This window comes from Falco naumanni, chromosome 1, assembly GCF_017639655.2.
Source record: "Falco naumanni isolate bFalNau1 chromosome 1, bFalNau1.pat, whole genome shotgun sequence".
NCBI lineage: Eukaryota > Metazoa > Chordata > Aves > Falconiformes > Falconidae > Falco > Falco naumanni.
In genome coordinates this window covers 34921797-34939243 of record NC_054054.1, presented here as the reverse complement: position 1 = coordinate 34939243, position 17447 = coordinate 34921797, and the positions used below count along the sequence as shown (strand labels likewise).

The following is a 17447-nucleotide window of genomic DNA, read 5'->3' as shown; positions in this document are numbered from 1 at the left end:
GACAGGTATTCCCAGGGATCTAACGGATGGGCTGCCGACCCAGAAATTGGAGCAACTTGTACAGACATGGTCAGGGCACAAAGTTAGTTTTGAGCCAACCCCTAGTGCCTCACCATCAATAGGCATCGGGGAAAAAGCTGATGAAGTAAAGAGGGCAACGGGAAACTAGATCCTCCGTCCCCCGAAAGTGGGGGTGGGAACGGAGGGTGGATGTTTATTAGGCAACTCACCTTAAATTTGAGAGGAGATTAAATTATTCCAGTGGCTGTAGGAACACAGATAAAAACAGTAACCTTTTTAATTGACACAGGAGCACAAGTCACTGCACTGATGCAGAGTGAGGCGGAGCAATGTGGAATTTTGACTTTGTCTAAAAACCTAATTGTCTTAAATGCTTTAAGGAAAACTCAATCAGTACCTGTGGCCTTGGTAACATTATGGTTGCTTGGGGAGGAAGACCCAGTTAACACCAAGGTTGCAATAGACTCTTTTCTGACAAATCTTTTGGGCATAGAAATATTGAAGAGCAGACAGTGGTATTGATATGGAGAAATAGTGTGAAATGGGGACAATGGACATCGATTGTGATTGTATATGTCTGCCCAGGAATGTGGGTATGGTGACTAGTCATGGATGCGATGTCTGGTCACATAGGCACACAGCTTTGAGGAGACAACTACAGTTTTGAGGAGATGCCTGCCCCTCTTCCTCTAACAAAGGGGCTATTTAAAAAAGAATGAGAAAAGGATGAGAGATATTCCAATGCTATCTAGAGGGAAGGAGTGCTAAGTCTCCTTGCTGGAGAAGATCAGATGGTCACAAGAACATGAATCACCTACAAACCTGCAAGACCACCACATTCCAGGCAAAGGACTGATAAGCTAATTAACATACGAAGCGAGAGTAAGCCGGTTTAGGTAACGAATACGTATAGGCGTTAATTGAATATTCATTTGTTTTATTGTATAAATGTGAGATGGTTCCTCACTTCGGGCATGCACGCTTGTGGAGGAGCGATCCCCCGTGCATCTGCGCGCAATAAACGTACCTACTTTATAACTTTCGAGTTATAGAGTCTAATTCCGTACGTCAGTATGATACCCAGGGGAATTCATGGTCCTTTGGCATTCCTCAGGTCAGAGAATTAGCTGAAACGTCCCGGGCAGAAGTGCGCCTGTTGCAAGCAGCACCGACCCTCCCCCTTTCCAGGATGACTAATGTGAAACCCTGTCCCTTGCCATTAGGGGGCGGGGAGGGGATAGCTCCTGTCATTGAGGATCTCAAACAACAGGGCTTTTTAACATTCACCCACTCCCCATACAATTCCCCAGTTCGTAAATCAAATGGAAAGTGGAGATTATCGTCGATTTAATGCAAACACTTGTCCCTTGACAGCAGCAGTGCCTAATTTAGCTGAGCTAATCTCACTCATTCAGGAACAGGCTCATCCGGTGATGGCCACAACTGATGTGAAAAATGTTTGTCATGGTTCCCCTGCAGGAGGAGGACCGTGATCGTTTTGCTTTCACATGGGAGGGATAACAGTATACCTTTACTCGACTCCCTCAGGGATATAAACGTTCTCCCACCCTAGCACACCATGCTTTGGCACAAGAATTAACCTAAATTCTCCCAGAAACGGGAGTTAGAGTTTCTCAATACATCGATGATGTTTTGATAGGAGGGTATCAAATTATTCCAGTACGGGTGACACAGGGAACGATTATACAGCACTTAAGAGTCTCTGGGACTCCAGATACCAGAGGAAAAGATATAAACTGCTGCAAATGAAGTGAAATTTTTAGGGATATGGTGGAGAGGAGTTTCAGCCTGTATTTCTCAGGACACACCCTGAACCCTAGAGCAGGTAAAAATTCCAGAAAATAAAAAGGAGCTGCAGCATGCCTTAGGCTTATTGGTCTTTTGAAGAAAACACATCCCAGATTTTGCAATACTTGCACGGCCCTTATATGACCTGCTGCAAAAAGGAGCAGCCTGGAATGGGCTCCACCCCATGATGAAGCTTTTTTTTATTTTATTTTATTTTTTTTACAGCTTTTGGTGTTTGAAGCAAGCACCCACCAGGCTTTGGGTCCTATTCACCCCACTGGCCCTGTCCAGATTGAGTGGAGGTTTGCACACTCAGGATTGTCAATTCATTTTTGGCCAAAAGGACCAGAAGGTCCTACCCGCCCGATCGGATTTTACTCCAGGAGCTTTAAGGATGCTGAGAAACCATACTCTAATTGGGAAAAGGGATTGTTTGTAGTGAGTGTTGCTCTCAGAGAAGCAGAGCGAACCATATGCCAACAGCCTCTAATTTTAAGGGTACCTTTTAAGGTAATTAAACCTGTGTTAGCAGGAACTCCCCCACACACACACCTTCTCCCGCCACGACAGGGTGGCCCAAAGAGATACTGTGAGAAAATGGTATGCTAAGATTGAACATTATTGTAGTGCCTTTACTGTCACTGAAGGCACCCCTGAACAGTTAAATATCCAAGAGGAAGTAACAAATTCCCTGGAGGGGGATACCTCTCCCCCTTCTGTGGTAAAAATCGGAGGAGTTGCAGAATGTGTGGATTACAGATGCCTCTGCTAAGAGAGAGGGTAAACAATGGAGATACCGAGCTGCAGCTATTAATGTAGATGGTAACAGGGAAATCATTACCGAGGTTGAGGGCAGTGCCCAAGTGGGAGAGTTAGGGGCAGTGTGGAGTGTGTTTAATAGCTAAGAAGGGGCTAAGACTCCGGTGTACATTTACACTGACTCGTTTGCAGTGTTCAAAGGATGCACGGAATGGCTCCCTTTTTGGGAACAGAATAACTGGGAAGTAACCGAGTGCCAGTGTGGCAAAAGGAGAAGTGGCAAAAAATCTTAGATATTGCCAAACATGGGGATTTTGCGGTAGCGTGGGTACCGTCTCACCAGGAAAGGGGCACTCTGGCAGGTGAATGGAATAATAGGGCAGATGAACTGGCCAGAACTGTCCCTTTGCAGCAGGAAAATAAAACCGGGGAAAACTGGGACAGACTTTTGGAATGGTTACACGTTAAGCGTGGCCACTCAGGGTCTAATGATTTATACAAAGAGGCACATGCCAGAGGTTGGCCTGTCACTTGGGAATCTAGCAAAACCTGTATTTCAGCTTGTGAACAATGTAGACTTAGACTAGAGCGACACCCCATGGAAGATTCCCCCATTCATTTGAGAGATAAAAAGCCTCTCTGGGAAACTTGGCAGATAGATTACAAAGTCAGAAGGGAAGCAGTACGCATTAGCAGGCGTGGAAGTGATTTCTAGCCTAGTTCAAACTGAAGCCTTTCCACAAGCGACTGGGGAAAATACAGTGTGAGCCCTGAAAATTTAGCTTAGTTTCCTCCCAAAACCTGATTCCATTCAGTCAGACAATGGCAGACATTTTACTGCTGCCAAAGTGCAGGAGCGGGCGAGGGAAGAGGGAATCAAGTGGGTATTCCACACCTCATATTACCCCCAAGCTAACGGGATAGTAGAAGGAACTAATGGATTCTTAAAACGATTTCTGAAACCTCACGAGCCATATCGGGTGAAATGCCTTTGGGATGCAGTTCCCCGAGTTAATGATCGCTGGGGAATAAATGGATGTCCCCGACTGAATGCCTTTTGTCCTAAACCCCCGACTTTGACCCCAAAGTCTCAGACTCTCAGTACTCCCGGAGAGCAAGTTTTTTGTCCTGGACAGCCTGTGTGAGTAGAAATGCCAGCCATTGCAGCTGTTCCTCTCATGCTCGCTGAAACTCTTAATAAATATGCTTGGAAAGCCAAAGATGCTCATGGAAAAGAATAAAATCAACACCAGGTGGATTACTCCACCCTTCTAATAACAATTTACTTCTGGTTCCTTTGAAGGAACCGAGTCTGGTTTTCCTTTTCCAGATGAGGACTCTGGAGCCTGCCTGAAAAAAAGAAACAGCCATATGAAGCTGCTGATTGTCTGTGTGGCTTCACCAGTATTCGCCTTATTAATATTTTTAGGATGTTTGGCATACCACTGCAGACATTGTTTTGGTCGACCATTGTCACCATGTTTAATATCCAGGGAAGCTCCTGTGCCTCCCTCACGCTCAGAGGGTGGCAAGCTGGATTTACAGCTTTAGGCCAGCAGGTGGCTGATGCTTTTAATCTGACTAATTGTAGGATATGTGGGAGTCCTTTAGGATTTAAAGACTGGCCATGGACATCAAAACCACTACCCCCAAAATGGCTCGTGAGTAATTTGAGTGACATAACCGTTGGTAATAACTCATTCTATTGGAATGAAGAGATAAACCCATGGAAAATCCAAGTTCCAGAAAAAGGAGAATACTGTTTGAATCGGAACAGCAGCAATGGAGTTTTTGTGGGTCACTGTGTCTAATTGGACATTTAAATATGGAAATTATTGTATTATTCCAGACTGTTGACCTATTAATTGTTCAACTTATAACCACTCTCTTCATGCTTAGGGTGACATGTTATGGTGTTTGTATAACAACACCACCAATGAAAAACTTATCCCTCGCAGGCTAAGTTGGGCATGGGTCAATGAAACTGGACATAAAAAACCTATTTATTGACTTTTGGTCTAGTAGCAATCTATACTGGAGCTAAGGTATTGAGGGAATCTGACCCTTTGACTTGTGCCATCAGTGGCATAACTAACCAAACAGTAACCGTTAAGTGTAACTATAGTAGTCCAGTAGAAGCATCGAAATGTGATCTTTGGATTAAAGGGAAAAAGGCAAATAATCGAATTAAGCACCCTTTGGACTTAAAAAACACCACTTATTTTGAAACTCCTTGTAATTCCAATTTGAAGGCACAAAGGGGATGGACCATTTATAAATGGAACTTGGGCCCTAAAAGGTCATTATTGGATTTGTGGTCATCATGCTTATTGAAATTTACCAAATAATTGGAGTGGAACATGTTATGTGGGTTATATACGCCTCTTCTATTTCCTGCTACCAGGGGAAAACGGAGACAGTTTGGGAGTTACAATATATGATGACCTTAATCGATATCGGCGGTCCATTGACACTTCTATAACAGGTGGTAGCAATAAAACCTGGGGCCAAGAGAAGCGGACCCCTCAACGTATCCTAAAACATTATGGACCTGCCACCTGGAACCCTAGTGAGTGGCTCAGCGGTGCTAAAGAACCTATCTATAATCCAAATCGCATTATTTGGTTGCAAGCTGTCCTGGAGATCATTACTAATGAGACAGCACATGCCCTTGACCTATTGGCAGATCAGGCTACACAAATGCTGAACAGCAATATTGCAGCATGGCATGGTTCTCAATTACCTGCTAGCCGAAGAAGGAGGTGTTTGTGGTAAACTAGATTATTCTAATTGCTGCTTAAAAATTGATGATGGCAGCAAAATTATTGAACAGATTACTGCAGGAATACAAAAGCTGGCCCATGTTCCTGTCCAGACGTGGAAAGGCTGGGATATTGACATGTTTTCCTGGTTCCCTGGTCGTCCATGGGTTAAGCGAATCCTATTTTGTTACGTGGTCTTACCATGCTGATGTTTTTACCATGTATCATTCCATGTTTTATACATTTGATTCAACACGTTGTAGCTAAGATGCAATTTATAACTACAGTCTCACCCGACGGTGTTAAAGAAATGCGTCCTGTGCACCCAACTACACCATCAGTAATACAAATTGTATAGTGTTATTTTATTTTCTTTTACCTAAATTTGCGACAGAAGTTTCTAGACCCAGATGGTACATGCACATTAAGCTAAGGGGGCCTGGAAATCTATTTTCCCACTGCGTATCCTGACCCTGACTTTGGCAAAGCAGGGCAGCAGACCACACTTTCTGGCCTGTCCAGGTCTCACTGAATGGCAGCACAGCCTCCTGGTGTGTCATCCACTCCTCCTAGTTTAGTGTCATCAGCAAACTTGCTGAGGGCACACTCTGTCCCTTCATGCAGGTCACTGATGGATAAGTTGAACAGGACGGGACCCAGTACTGACCCTGGGGAACACTGCTCGAGCTACAGGCCTCCAGCTGGACTCTGCGCTGTTGACAACAACCCTCTGAGCTCTGCCATTCAGCCAGTTCTCAATCCACCTCACTGTCCACCCATCTAACCCACGCTGCCTGAGCTTACCTGTGAGGGTGTTGTGGGAGACAGTGTCAAAAGCCCTGCTGAAGTCAAGGTAGACAACATCCACTGCTACCCCGTCCTCTACCCAATCAGTCACTGCATCATAGAAGGCTATTAGGTTGGTCAGGCATGATTTCCCCTTGGTGAATACATGTTGACTACTCCTGATAACCTTCTTTTCTTCCACACTTAGAGATTGGCATCCAGGATGAGCTGTTCCATCACCTGTCCAGGGATGGAGGTGAGGCTGACCAGTCTGTACTTTCCTGGGTCTTCCTTCATACCCTTGTAACAGACTGGAGTGACATCAGCTTTCCTCCAGTCCTCAGGCACCTCTCCTGTTCTCCATGACCTTTCAAAGATGATGGAGAGTGGCTTCGTAGTAACACCTGCCAGCTCCCTCAGCACCCAGGGGTGCATCCCATCGGGGCCTGTAGATTTTTGGGTGTCAAGTTGGCTAAAATGATCTATAATGTAATGCTCCTCAACCAAGGGAAAGTTTTCCTTTCTCCACACTTTCTCTCTTGCCTTCAGGGTCTGAGAAACCTGAGGGGTGGCCTGGGCAGTGAAGACTGAAGCAAAGAAGGCGTTCAGTAACTCTGCTTTCTCTGTATCCTTCATCACCAGGGCACCCACCTTATTTAGCAGCAGGCCCACTTTTTCCCTAGTCATCCTTTTGCTACCTATGTTGGAAGAAGTCATTCTTGTCCTTGACATCCCTTGTCAGATTTAAATCCAAATGGACCTTAGCCTTCTTTGTCACCTCCCTGCATATTCTGATAATGTTCCTACATTCCTCCCTAGCGGCCTGTCCCTTCTCCCACATCCCATAAACTTCCTCCTTGTGTTTGAGCTTTTCTAGGATGTTTGAGAACTTCTATGTCACTTCTATGCTTCAGCCAGTAGAGGGCAGCAAAGCACACGGCCGCACCACAGCTTACCTTAAAAGTACAGGATGGGAAGGGCAGAATCTGAGGAGCAAGTCTGTGTGCGTGATTCCACTGAAAAAAGGTTGTCCACAATTCATTTATTCCTTGTGCCAGGAGCAGGCTTTTCCTAGGAATGGTGAGTGCCTTTCATCCTATTATCCCATTCATAGTTAAGAGCTTTTAAAACTGACCCTCTTGGTTTTTTGGCTCATCTCTATTTGCTCTTGTTATGGTTGGAGTCCTATGGCAAGTCCTTGGACCCCTCTTGACATTAAACAATGTTTATTTACAATGAGCATGAGCTTGACTGGCTCAGGGTGTTAATTTGAGAAGTTTTTATCTTCAGAAAGAAAGAAATCCCTTTACATGTGACTAATTATTCTTATATGGAAGACATAAGGATAATATTTATTGCTCCTCTGATCTCGGTTGTCTGGGCATAAAGTAGAATTCAATCGCAGTGGTAAATGGTAAAAGCCTAAAATGGTGTAGGTGGGAGTATGTGGCGGTACAACATGCAGAGGAATTTTCCTGATTGAAAATTGGACCATGTATCTTTCAGTGACTGTGCTGGATTTTCAGCATAAATTCAAGATGAGAATAGTACTGTTTTCTTAGGGAGGTGTTTGGTTTTTCTCTAAGTATTGTTTCTGCACCTTCTCTGAGAAAGAAACTAATACTGCACTTTTTCTCTCTCAGGTTTGGCACCCCTCTGTGAAAATATGCCCAGCAGCAAGGCAAACAAGCCCGGGGATGTAGTTAGAGCCAAGAATGGAAAAACAATACAGGTGTGTATGTGAAACCTGGATTTTGAATACTTGTAGTTAATTGGTTTAATCAATCAAGTTATAAGGCTGCAGTCAGAATACATGTTTGAAAAGACCCTTTAAAAAGATAAGCAGTGCAAATGCAGTTTAAAAATATATATATAAGCATGTTATTAATTAGAAATTCCTATCATAAGATTCTTTCAAATATAAATCTAGATTGAAGAGATTAGACATGTTTTATAAATTGCTAGGAAAAGCTGAAAAGTATGAGCATTTACTGAACATGCTAGACAGCCTTTGTTTTCGCACAAGTGGTGGTTACAATGCTTATAAATACAGATTCTCAGTCAGAATGAGTAGCTTACTAATTGCTTCCAGCAGACCCTTCAGGACACTTCCCCGCTATCTGGAGTAAGACATAAGAGTATTAGTTTCCCGCTGACGTAACCAAGGGCTTTACACTGCCAAGCTGCTCTGTACAATCAGGTCTGAGTCATAGGGGCTGTTGGTTCAAAGGAGCTTTCCAAATCAGTATCCAAAATACATATTTAATATTTAATCCAAACTGTTCCATATTCATATAATAGATTAAATGGTACTGAAAGTCACTGTGCTGTAGATGACTGATTTTGTGCAGAAGTAGATGGCATAATATTTCAGTCTGTCTGGATTTCTGTGATTCTGCCACCTTTGACTTGCGGAGCCTTCTAGTTCCTTGAGGTTCTTGTCCCAAAACTGAGTTCAGTCACCCTCTGCTTTGAGGGAAAAGGCTGGGCACACATCCCCCCACCAGGAAGAAATTAGCAAGATGGTGCTAGTAGCTCAGAGCACATCATGCAATTAATCTTGCAGAATTTATCCTGAGCTTTCCCTGAATGGGGAAAGCAGCAAAGAGGCTATTGATATTTTTTTTATTTTATTTTATTTTTAGGAAATTAGTTTCAAGGTCCAAAGAGAAAGCAGTACAACAAAGAACTGTTTCCAGGCTTGTGTCTGTGCTTCTTTGTGGCACAGAATCACAGAATGGTCAGAGTTGGAAGGGATTTCTGGGGATCATCTAGTCCAATCCCCCCCCTAAAGCAGGTTCTCCTAGAGCAGGTTGCACAGAATTCCATCCAGGCAGGTTTTGAATGTCTCCAGAGGAGGAGACCCCACAACCTCTCTGGGCTGCCAGTTCCAGTGCTCTGTCACCCTCAAAGAAGTTTCTCCTCACATTCAGATGGCACCATCTGCATTGCAGTTTGTGCCCATTGCCCCTTGTCCTGTCACTGAGCCCTGCTGAAAAGAGCCTGTCCCCATCCTCTTGACACTTGCCCTTAATATATTTGTAGACACTGGTAAGACAACTCTCTCCTTCTTTGCAGTTTCCATTTGCCAGATCACTGTGCTTGCTCAGTACCCACCCCTGAGATTCCGGGGGCTTTGCTGGGAATGGTAAGCGGCCCTCTGGGCATGGTTACTCCATTGGGGTAACAATCTCCAATTGGGAGATTTGGAGCTCCACTGGGGCACATCTCCAGCCTCCAGGCTCTTCTGAGGAGTCAGCAGTACAGAGGCCCAGCATACAGAGGAGGTTGCAGTGGTGAAAGATGACTTGACCTCAGTTACAAATTTTATTTTATAAATGTAACTGTATATCAGTATTATCTTTCTTTTTTTCTTTTTTCTTTTTTTTTTTTTGTAGTTTATTTTGAGTAAATTTTGATTAATTGAAGTTCCTAGGGCCTGTGGCAGTGCATTTACAACCTGACAGCTATTTAAAATAGTAAGTAAGAAATTAGTCAGTGAAAGGGATATTTTGAGTAGTTAATCTGTTTTTACTGGTTTTGCACCTGAAGGTAGATAACACAGATGCAGAAGGAAGACTGCTGTTAGCTGATGCTCTCTGTTATGCCCACAATTTTAATGCAAGGGCTATTGTGAATGCTGCAACGTTAACAGGTAAGCAGTCTCCCCCCTAGCTCACTTTGCAAGTCAGTTCTTTGTTGCTGTCATTAATTGGGCTGTGGATTAGTTGCACTTTGTTTAGAAAGCCAACCTGAATAGTGGCTGAGATGATTTTACATGTTGCGGGACAACAGGTAGCACAGTTTATGCTCTAATAACTTGTACAGCTGCACTGTGTCTATAGGACAAGGGAGGGTATTGGCATGCAGGGTACAGCAATGTCAACAAAGTTGGGCCAGCCCAGCTGAGCTGGAACCTAAAAGAGCAGGAAAATCTACACAGACTTCCTGCAGATGTTTCTGCAGATCTTCCCAGTGCTTCCATTTCTGAGCTAAGTCCTCCCAACTCCCAGTGCTAAGTGATGCAGAGATGCTGGCATGGTTGTGGAAGTATCCTACCAAGTCCATATGGCAATGGCCATGCTGGAGCCAAAGTAGTTTCTTTGTGAATGGCTTCTGGACTGCCTGAGCTCTGACCTAGCCAGCACCAGTTCTTCCGTTATGTGAGCTAGCTTAGGTCTCCCTGAAACTAGGTAATAGAGTCATTATCATCTTCCTAAGAGTTTGTTTGACTGAAGTATCTCTTTATTTTATGTGCAGTTTGCATACTTTCAGGCATAATAAAATGTGCTTCAATTGTTTCATCTCTACAGTTGTATATGAATGAGGTTATAATTTTAAATTTAAAACCAGCAGCCTTGTGTATGCATCTCATGAACCGCAGTAACAAGCTGTCATGGGTGAATTCACTAGCTGAAATGAGAACAAACATGGAAGAGTAGTTCCAACAGGAGTCCACTGTGTTGCTTAATGAATATGCTAAACAAAATAATTAGCTTTCTATATTTTCTCTAGTAGTGCTTTAAATTATGTTCCATCTGTTTTACCAGTTCAAACACTGATATGTTTTATACTGATCAAATGTTTCAATAAACAGAAGGGAAGCTGATGTTAAGATCATTTGCTTGTATAAAAGTATTCCCATATAAAGGGCATGACAGGAGGAGGAGTTTACTCCCACTACAGATTATTCTGTGTTTGGGTTGCTTGGGCACCAAGTAAAAAAAGGACAGCTCCTGTAGAAATCTCTTTGATATATCACTTTGTTAAATTACCTTTTTTTTTTTTTTTTTTAATCTCACTGAGGATTGAGTGTTGATATTAGAGAAGCAGTTCTGTGGCATAAAATAAACATGTCTATAATCCCTCTGGTTTAGGCATAATTTAGTACTTTGATAAAGATGACTTTCACTTTGAGTAAATTATGCCATACAAAAACCTATTCAAGTGAAATTCACAAAAGGGGAAGTATCAGCTTGAAAATTGTAGAGGTCTATAAACTGGAAAAAGTCCGCTCACTTTTATTGTTTCCATATGGAAAATATAATTTACACTTTTTTTTTTTTTTTGAGGACACTGTTATTGCTGAATGCATTGTATTAGAAATATTGCTAAGAAACATCAAGCTGAAACCAGAAAATCTCATTTCACGAAATACAGAATATAATGTTTATGAATTCTTGTTCTGCTAGTTTATATACCTGTTTTGACAATGTTTAAACTTCTAAAAATTGAAGTGTACTAACATATTTTTTGCAGACTTCAGAAATTATTGATAATGGGAATTAAAGATGGAAAGTGAGGAGTCAGGATGCAGAGGAATAGCTCAGGTCTACCTTTGCCTTTGTATAGCCTTGAAGGTATGTCTGTAGGTGTCATGGCTGTTGCATTGGGGTCTGCTGTGACTGGAGTGTTCACAAACTCATCTTGGCTTTGGACTCACCTTTATGAGGTAGGCCATCTGCATTATTATTAGATCATAGTAATAACTTAGTAATAGCAGTTATTACTGGAAAGGTTGTGTGTTACTGAAAGTGTTACTTTATGGAAATCTAAAAGTTACATTATTGCATTAGGAATGGTGTTAGTACTGTATTTAATTGAATATAATTTTGACAATTAATAGCTCTTTAGTAAGGTTTAATATACAGCAAACAGCATGCACATCATCTTGAATCTGCATGTTCTGGTAACTTATTCCATATGCATAAGCTCTGGACTACTGACAGTAATTAGTTCATGTTAAAAAGATAATTGATCTTGCTTAACACAGAGACAAATTCAGAGAGGCTCATGAGTGGCTGAAGTGGAATGGCTAAAGGAAGTCTCTGCAGGGAAGGATTTGTATCGTCAGGGGAAAAAATGAAAAAAAAAAAAAGGCGCAGTCTTTAGATTTTGCCTTTTGACTTTAAGTATCTAAAAAAGTAGGATTCACTGCTTTGTTTTGCAGTGTATTTCCCAATACCTAGTATTATACTGGGCTGAAGACTTTTATACTGATCAAAGCTGAACAAAAATATGCATGATAGTGGGGCTTACAAATGCAGGGTTTTTATTAAAAAAAAACGCCAAAACTATCACTGTTTCTTTTTCAGGCCAGCATTTTGACAGGAGACAGAGTTTGGAGAATGCCTCCCTTTGAACATTACGCAAAACAAGTAACAGACTGTCCTCTTGCAGATCTGAGTAACATTGGAAAGTATAGCAGGTAAGGTGTGCCAGTATCCTTCATGTGCCCCTTTCTTTCAGTGCATTTATTTAATGTTTGCACTGTTGGTGTTGCTTTAGAAACAATACAATTTTTCTGCTTCCCACAGAGCTGGAGGAGCATGCACAGCTGCTGCATTCCTGAAGGAATTTGTGAATGCCTCACTGGGCTCATTTAGATATAGCTGGTGTGATGTCGAATAAAGATGAGGTGCCCTATCTTCGAAAAGGCATGGCAGGGCAGCCTACAAGAACACTAGTAGAGTTTGCAGCTCGATTAAGTCAAGAAAGTCACAATACCAAATTAAACACTTACTCTAAAATCATCCACTCTGCCTTAAGAAAAAAAAATCTTAAAGTACTATCTGTAAATGAATGCCCCAAGCATATTTTCACTATGTCAATGAACTACCAAACGCCTTTTATAAATCATTACTTGGGTAAGAATATTTCACCTTTGAGATTTGTCACCTCCTATTATGCAACTATTAAGATACTTAGTACCAAAACACGATGATGGAAAACATTTGAGCTTCTATTTTATATGTAAAGTAAGTATAATTATGGCAGACAATAAATCTTACCTGGGTGTGTGTGTTGACTGAGAGAGTATTGACGGTAGATGGAGATCACAGCTGTGCCTTGGGTTTGCATGAATTGTAGGTGACGTGAAAGGTAACTCGGCAATGTTGTTTATAAAAATACCATTTTAAAATTTTTCCTTAGAAAAAGTAAGATGGCTGTTGGTATCAGGGTAGAAATGATGTGCCATCAGACTCTCTCAGCTGTTGCAATTAGTACGATTAGCATGGCTTCAGCACTATGTTACGCAGTGCGCCTTCAACAAGGGCCAGCAAGAGTGTATCTGTAACTGTTTTACAAAAACTAATGGAGGGAATTCGGCGTTTGGTGGGTTTTTGAGGGGGAACCTGCCACTATCTCCCATCATTTGTCACCCTGCTGCTTTCCCCCCTTTCCTGGTGTGCGGCTGTCAGGCTCCAGGCAGGGACATGTGGCCCTGAATCAATCAGTTCGAACGTCAAACAGATTTAACACGCCATGGGGTGATGTTTTCTGGAGAGGGTGGGACCCAGGCCCGCGGGTGGGTGTGTTAAAGGCGGCTGTGTAACCGACGCTGCGGAGCCGGTGCTTTCCCAGGCTGGACGGCTGGAAGCCGGCGAGGCCCGGGCGGGAGAGGGTGGCTCTGCTCGCCCCGCCGCGCCTCCTTGCCGCTTCGGGCGGAGGCGCTGCCCGGCAGGCTGAGGGACCGGCGGTCGGGGGCGGGGCGGGCGGCTGGCGCTGAGGCGGCGGGGGCGGGCCCGCCCTCGGTGCCCGCCCTCGGTGCCCGCCCTCGGTTCCCGGCGCAGGCGCGGCCGCGGCTCGGCTGGCGGGGCACGTCATGGCGGGCGCGCTGAGCGGCATGTTCACTAACCAGCCTCCGGGGCCGCCGCCGCCGCCGGGCCCTCCCGGCGGGCCTGGCCCGCCTGGCCTCATCCCGCCTCCGACAGGGCCGCGCAACCCCAACAACACGCTCGTGGACGAGCTGGAGGCGTCGTTCGAGGTGCGCGGGCAGGGGCGGGGGAGGCCGCGGGTGGGCGCTGCCCTCACGGCGCCGGCCCCCGCGGCCCTCTGACCGCCGCGCTGCCCTCTCTCGCAGGCCTGCTTCGCCTCGCTGGTGAGCCAGGACTACGTGAACGGCACGGACCAGGAGGAGATCCGCACCGGTGAGGCCCCGGGGGGTGCCGGGCTCGCCCGACCGCTCGGCAGTGCTGCGGCTCGGCTTTCCCCGGAGCCCTGCATGCGCCACGCATTTTTTCTGCAGGCCTCGAGTGCTGAGGGGCTCGGCTGGGGTGGCAGATCGGGAGCTCTGCTTCCCGTAAAACTTGTGTTGCAGATGCACTTGGGCTTTGCCAGGGGTGTATGTGCCTTGTCATTTGAGGCCAAAAGAGGTTTAGAAACTACTTCAGGGTCTTTGAATAATGACTCTGGCATAACTTGGTGTCGCTTGCACCTTGAATACTGTGCTCAGTTTTGGGTCGCTCGCTAGAAGAAAGACATGGAGGTGCTGGAGCGTGTCCAGAGGAGGGCAGCGAAGCTGGTGAAGGGTCTGGAGCACAAGTCTGATGAGGAGCGGGTGAGGGAATGGGGGTTTAGCCTGGAGAGGAGGAGGCACAGGGGAGACTTCATTGCTCTCTGCAGCTTCCTGAAAGGTTGGGTTTGGTCTCTTTTCCCAAATAACGAGTGGTAGAACAAGGGGAAGTGGCCTCAAGTCACACCAGGGGAGGTTTAGATTGGATATTAGGAAAAATTTCTTCACTGAAAGGGCAGTCAAGCACTGGAACAGGCTGCCCAGGGAAGTGGTTGGGTCACCATCCTGGGAGATACTTGAAAGCCATGTAGATGTGACACTTACAGACATGGTTTAGTGGTAGGTTTAGCAGTGTTGGGTGTATGGTTGGACTAGACTATCCTAAGTCTTTTCCAACCTAAATGATTTTATCATTCTGTGATTCCCAGGTGGAACACTGTTCACAGCAGTGGGAGGCTCCCATGGAAGGGAAGCCACCCAGGAATGATCAGGGTCTTGTGGAAAGAAAGGCCCGAGTGCCAGCAGGCTCCTGGGGTTGTGTGGGATTACGTTAACGTGCAGTGAAATAAATGGTTCAAAAAGTAGGAAGCTAATGTGATACATTAGGAAGCTATATGAAGCAATAATAAATGGTGGGAATGGAAAGCCTAGATGGTTTAGTAGCGAAGTTTTCAGACTTGTATGACAGGCACCTCTGTGGGAGGTGTAAGTCACACTGAACAGGAAGTTAAAAAATGGCCATTGACTACTGTTCAGAAGTGTACTTTTCTCTGAAAATTTTTTTAAGTTGATTCTTAAGTGCTATTTTGAAAACAGCATAAATGCTATCTGGATATTGGGTCATATTCATACACTGGAATGGGACAGTTTTTGTTATCAAAACAGTAGTGCATAATAGGCGAACACAGAATATTCTCCTAAATACGCCCATATTTTAGAATCTTACACTGAGTTTGTTGCTTGGGTGTGCAGTGAAATGTTTTCTCTGTTGAACCAAGTTCCACAAATTTATTTTACCACTCTTTTTCATAGTAAAAAATGTAATAAAACTTGGGGAAAAGAGTTGTTGTCTTGCATCTTTAAAAGAAGTTCTGAAAGTTTGCCAAGCAACATTTTATTGCACATCCTTGTTTTACAAAGACATCATTTTAGTAAATCTGAAGATTTTCTTTCAGACCAGTATCAGCCTGACAGCTTGTTCTTTGGAATCTATTTTTTCTGTTTTGTTATTTTATGTTTAGGTGTTGATCAGTGCATCCAGAAGTTTCTGGATGTTGCAAGACAAACAGAGTGCTTTTTTCTACAAAAAAGACTGCAGCTGTCAGTCCAGAAACCAGAGCAAGTAATTAAAGAGGTACGTTTAAATTAATTTACCTCGGTTGTTCTAGATCAGATAAGTTGTACCAGTGCAGCTGATCACCTTATTCACGCTAATTTTGGGTTTCTCAACATGATGCTGATCTTAAGTTGGTAGAACTTGACTGTTAACATAGCTCTCACCATGAACCTGGAGAAGCTGGTTGCCTGCTGCTCTGTGGAGTATTGGAACACAGACGGTAGTTTCATTGGAAGAAACAAACTAGTTAGTCAAATTTTACTGGAAGTAACGATTGCTGAAATATGTGACATAGGGGAATGGAACTGGTGTACTCGCAGTGCTTTTCCTCTGTTTCATTAGATAATTTTCCAGTATTAGAATCCTTATAAGATCAGTTTGAAAACTCAAGCTAAAAAAAATTATATGCTCTTCATGTGAGATGGTTGTTCTTGTGAATATTGTCTATTTACTAATACAGATTTTTTGATCCGTAGGATGTTTCAGAATTAAGAAATGAATTGCAGAGAAAAGAAGCATTAATTCAGAAGCATTTGAGTAAATTGCGACAATGGCAACAGGTCCTGGAAGATATCAGTGTACAGCACAAAAAGCCTGCAGAAATGCCTCAGGGTCCATTAGCTTACCTAGAACAAGCATCTGCTAATATTCCTGCTCCAATGAAGCAAACATGATCTTTGGTTTTACATAGCTGAGTATTTTCAACAATGCAAAGCAGTGATGTTCTTTTTACTTTGTATGCTTTTTGTATAATGTAATTTGTACTACAAATATAAATAGTTAAAGACAGTTAAGCAAAATAAATTACCTTTTTTTCGGTTTTTTTTTGCTTTCCCCAGGCACATGGATTGGTTTTATTCTTCAGTGGAAAATATACAGAGTTGCTATTCAGGATGCTTTCTGGTAGAAGCGTGTTTTCCAGAATGCATCCTGTTCCTTCCAGAAAGGGTGGCCCTAGCTTTCCCCAAACTATATCTTTGCTGGTATGATGAAAATACTTGCAAAGATTACTGTTTGATTTTGCTGGAAGATTTAGATGTTTTCTGATCCAGTAATTATCAATAAGTACCACTGTAGAAACACCTTTAGATTTGTCTGTATCTAGGTCAGATCAAGAGTGTATGTTTTTTTGAAGGGAATTGTCCATCTACTGGGGTTTTGCTCACTTTATGAAGGGGTCTTGGGATATAAGAATTTGATTCTCGCAGGATGAAATGAAACTGCAAAATGCACCCTTGGGGGTTAGGTACTGCAGGCCCAATGTTACTGGTGTTCTGTCAGGCTAGGGTAGAGATTGTCCAACATACCTACCCCCAGAATAAAGACCGCTTAGTGTACATGTTGGGTCATCAGCACTGTCCAGTCTAGAGAATTAGCTTCTAGTGGGGTACACTATTTAGTAATTTAAATGTAGGGAAAAAAAAAAAAAAAAGATTTTGGAGGTAGAAATAGCAAAGGAGTCCTGTCTCTGTATTACTAGGCAATGAACTTAATTCATCCATATAGTCACGAAAGCTACTTTCTAGGGACATCTTTTAGGGGATGGAGTTAACTAATCAGAATACTGTAACCCTGGAGATCAGAATTAGTAATTGTGTACTGAACTTTCTAGCGTGGTTCAAAGTTTTTGGGGCAAGAGTGGATAAAAACTCTTAACAAAAAACTTAGCCCTATACAT

General features: G+C 43.4%; 2 protein-coding genes across 2 annotated transcripts; both read left to right on the top strand.

The window, feature by feature from the left end:
* The first annotated feature begins 7104 nt into the window (after positions 1–7104).
* On the top strand, positions 7105–12922 carry LOC121085768 (cytosol aminopeptidase-like). Its single transcript, XM_040588757.1, is given in 7 exon segments — positions 7105–7217; positions 7781–7869; positions 9690–9792; positions 11397–11589; positions 12233–12345; positions 12455–12502; positions 12504–12922. Coding segments are annotated over 4 exon segments (660 nt in total). The 5' UTR covers positions 7105–7217; positions 7781–7869; positions 9690–9792; positions 11397–11448; the 3' UTR covers positions 12862–12922.
* A 772-nt stretch (positions 12923–13694) lies between these two features.
* On the top strand, positions 13695–16573 carry MED28 (mediator complex subunit 28). Its single transcript, XM_040588767.1, has 4 exons — positions 13695–13905; positions 14002–14068; positions 15675–15787; positions 16246–16573. The coding sequence occupies exons 1-4, from the start codon at positions 13744–13746 to the stop codon at positions 16441–16443; spliced, it is 540 nt and encodes a 179-aa protein (XP_040444701.1). The 5' UTR covers positions 13695–13743; the 3' UTR covers positions 16444–16573.
* Positions 16574–17447: the final 874 nt, after the last annotated feature.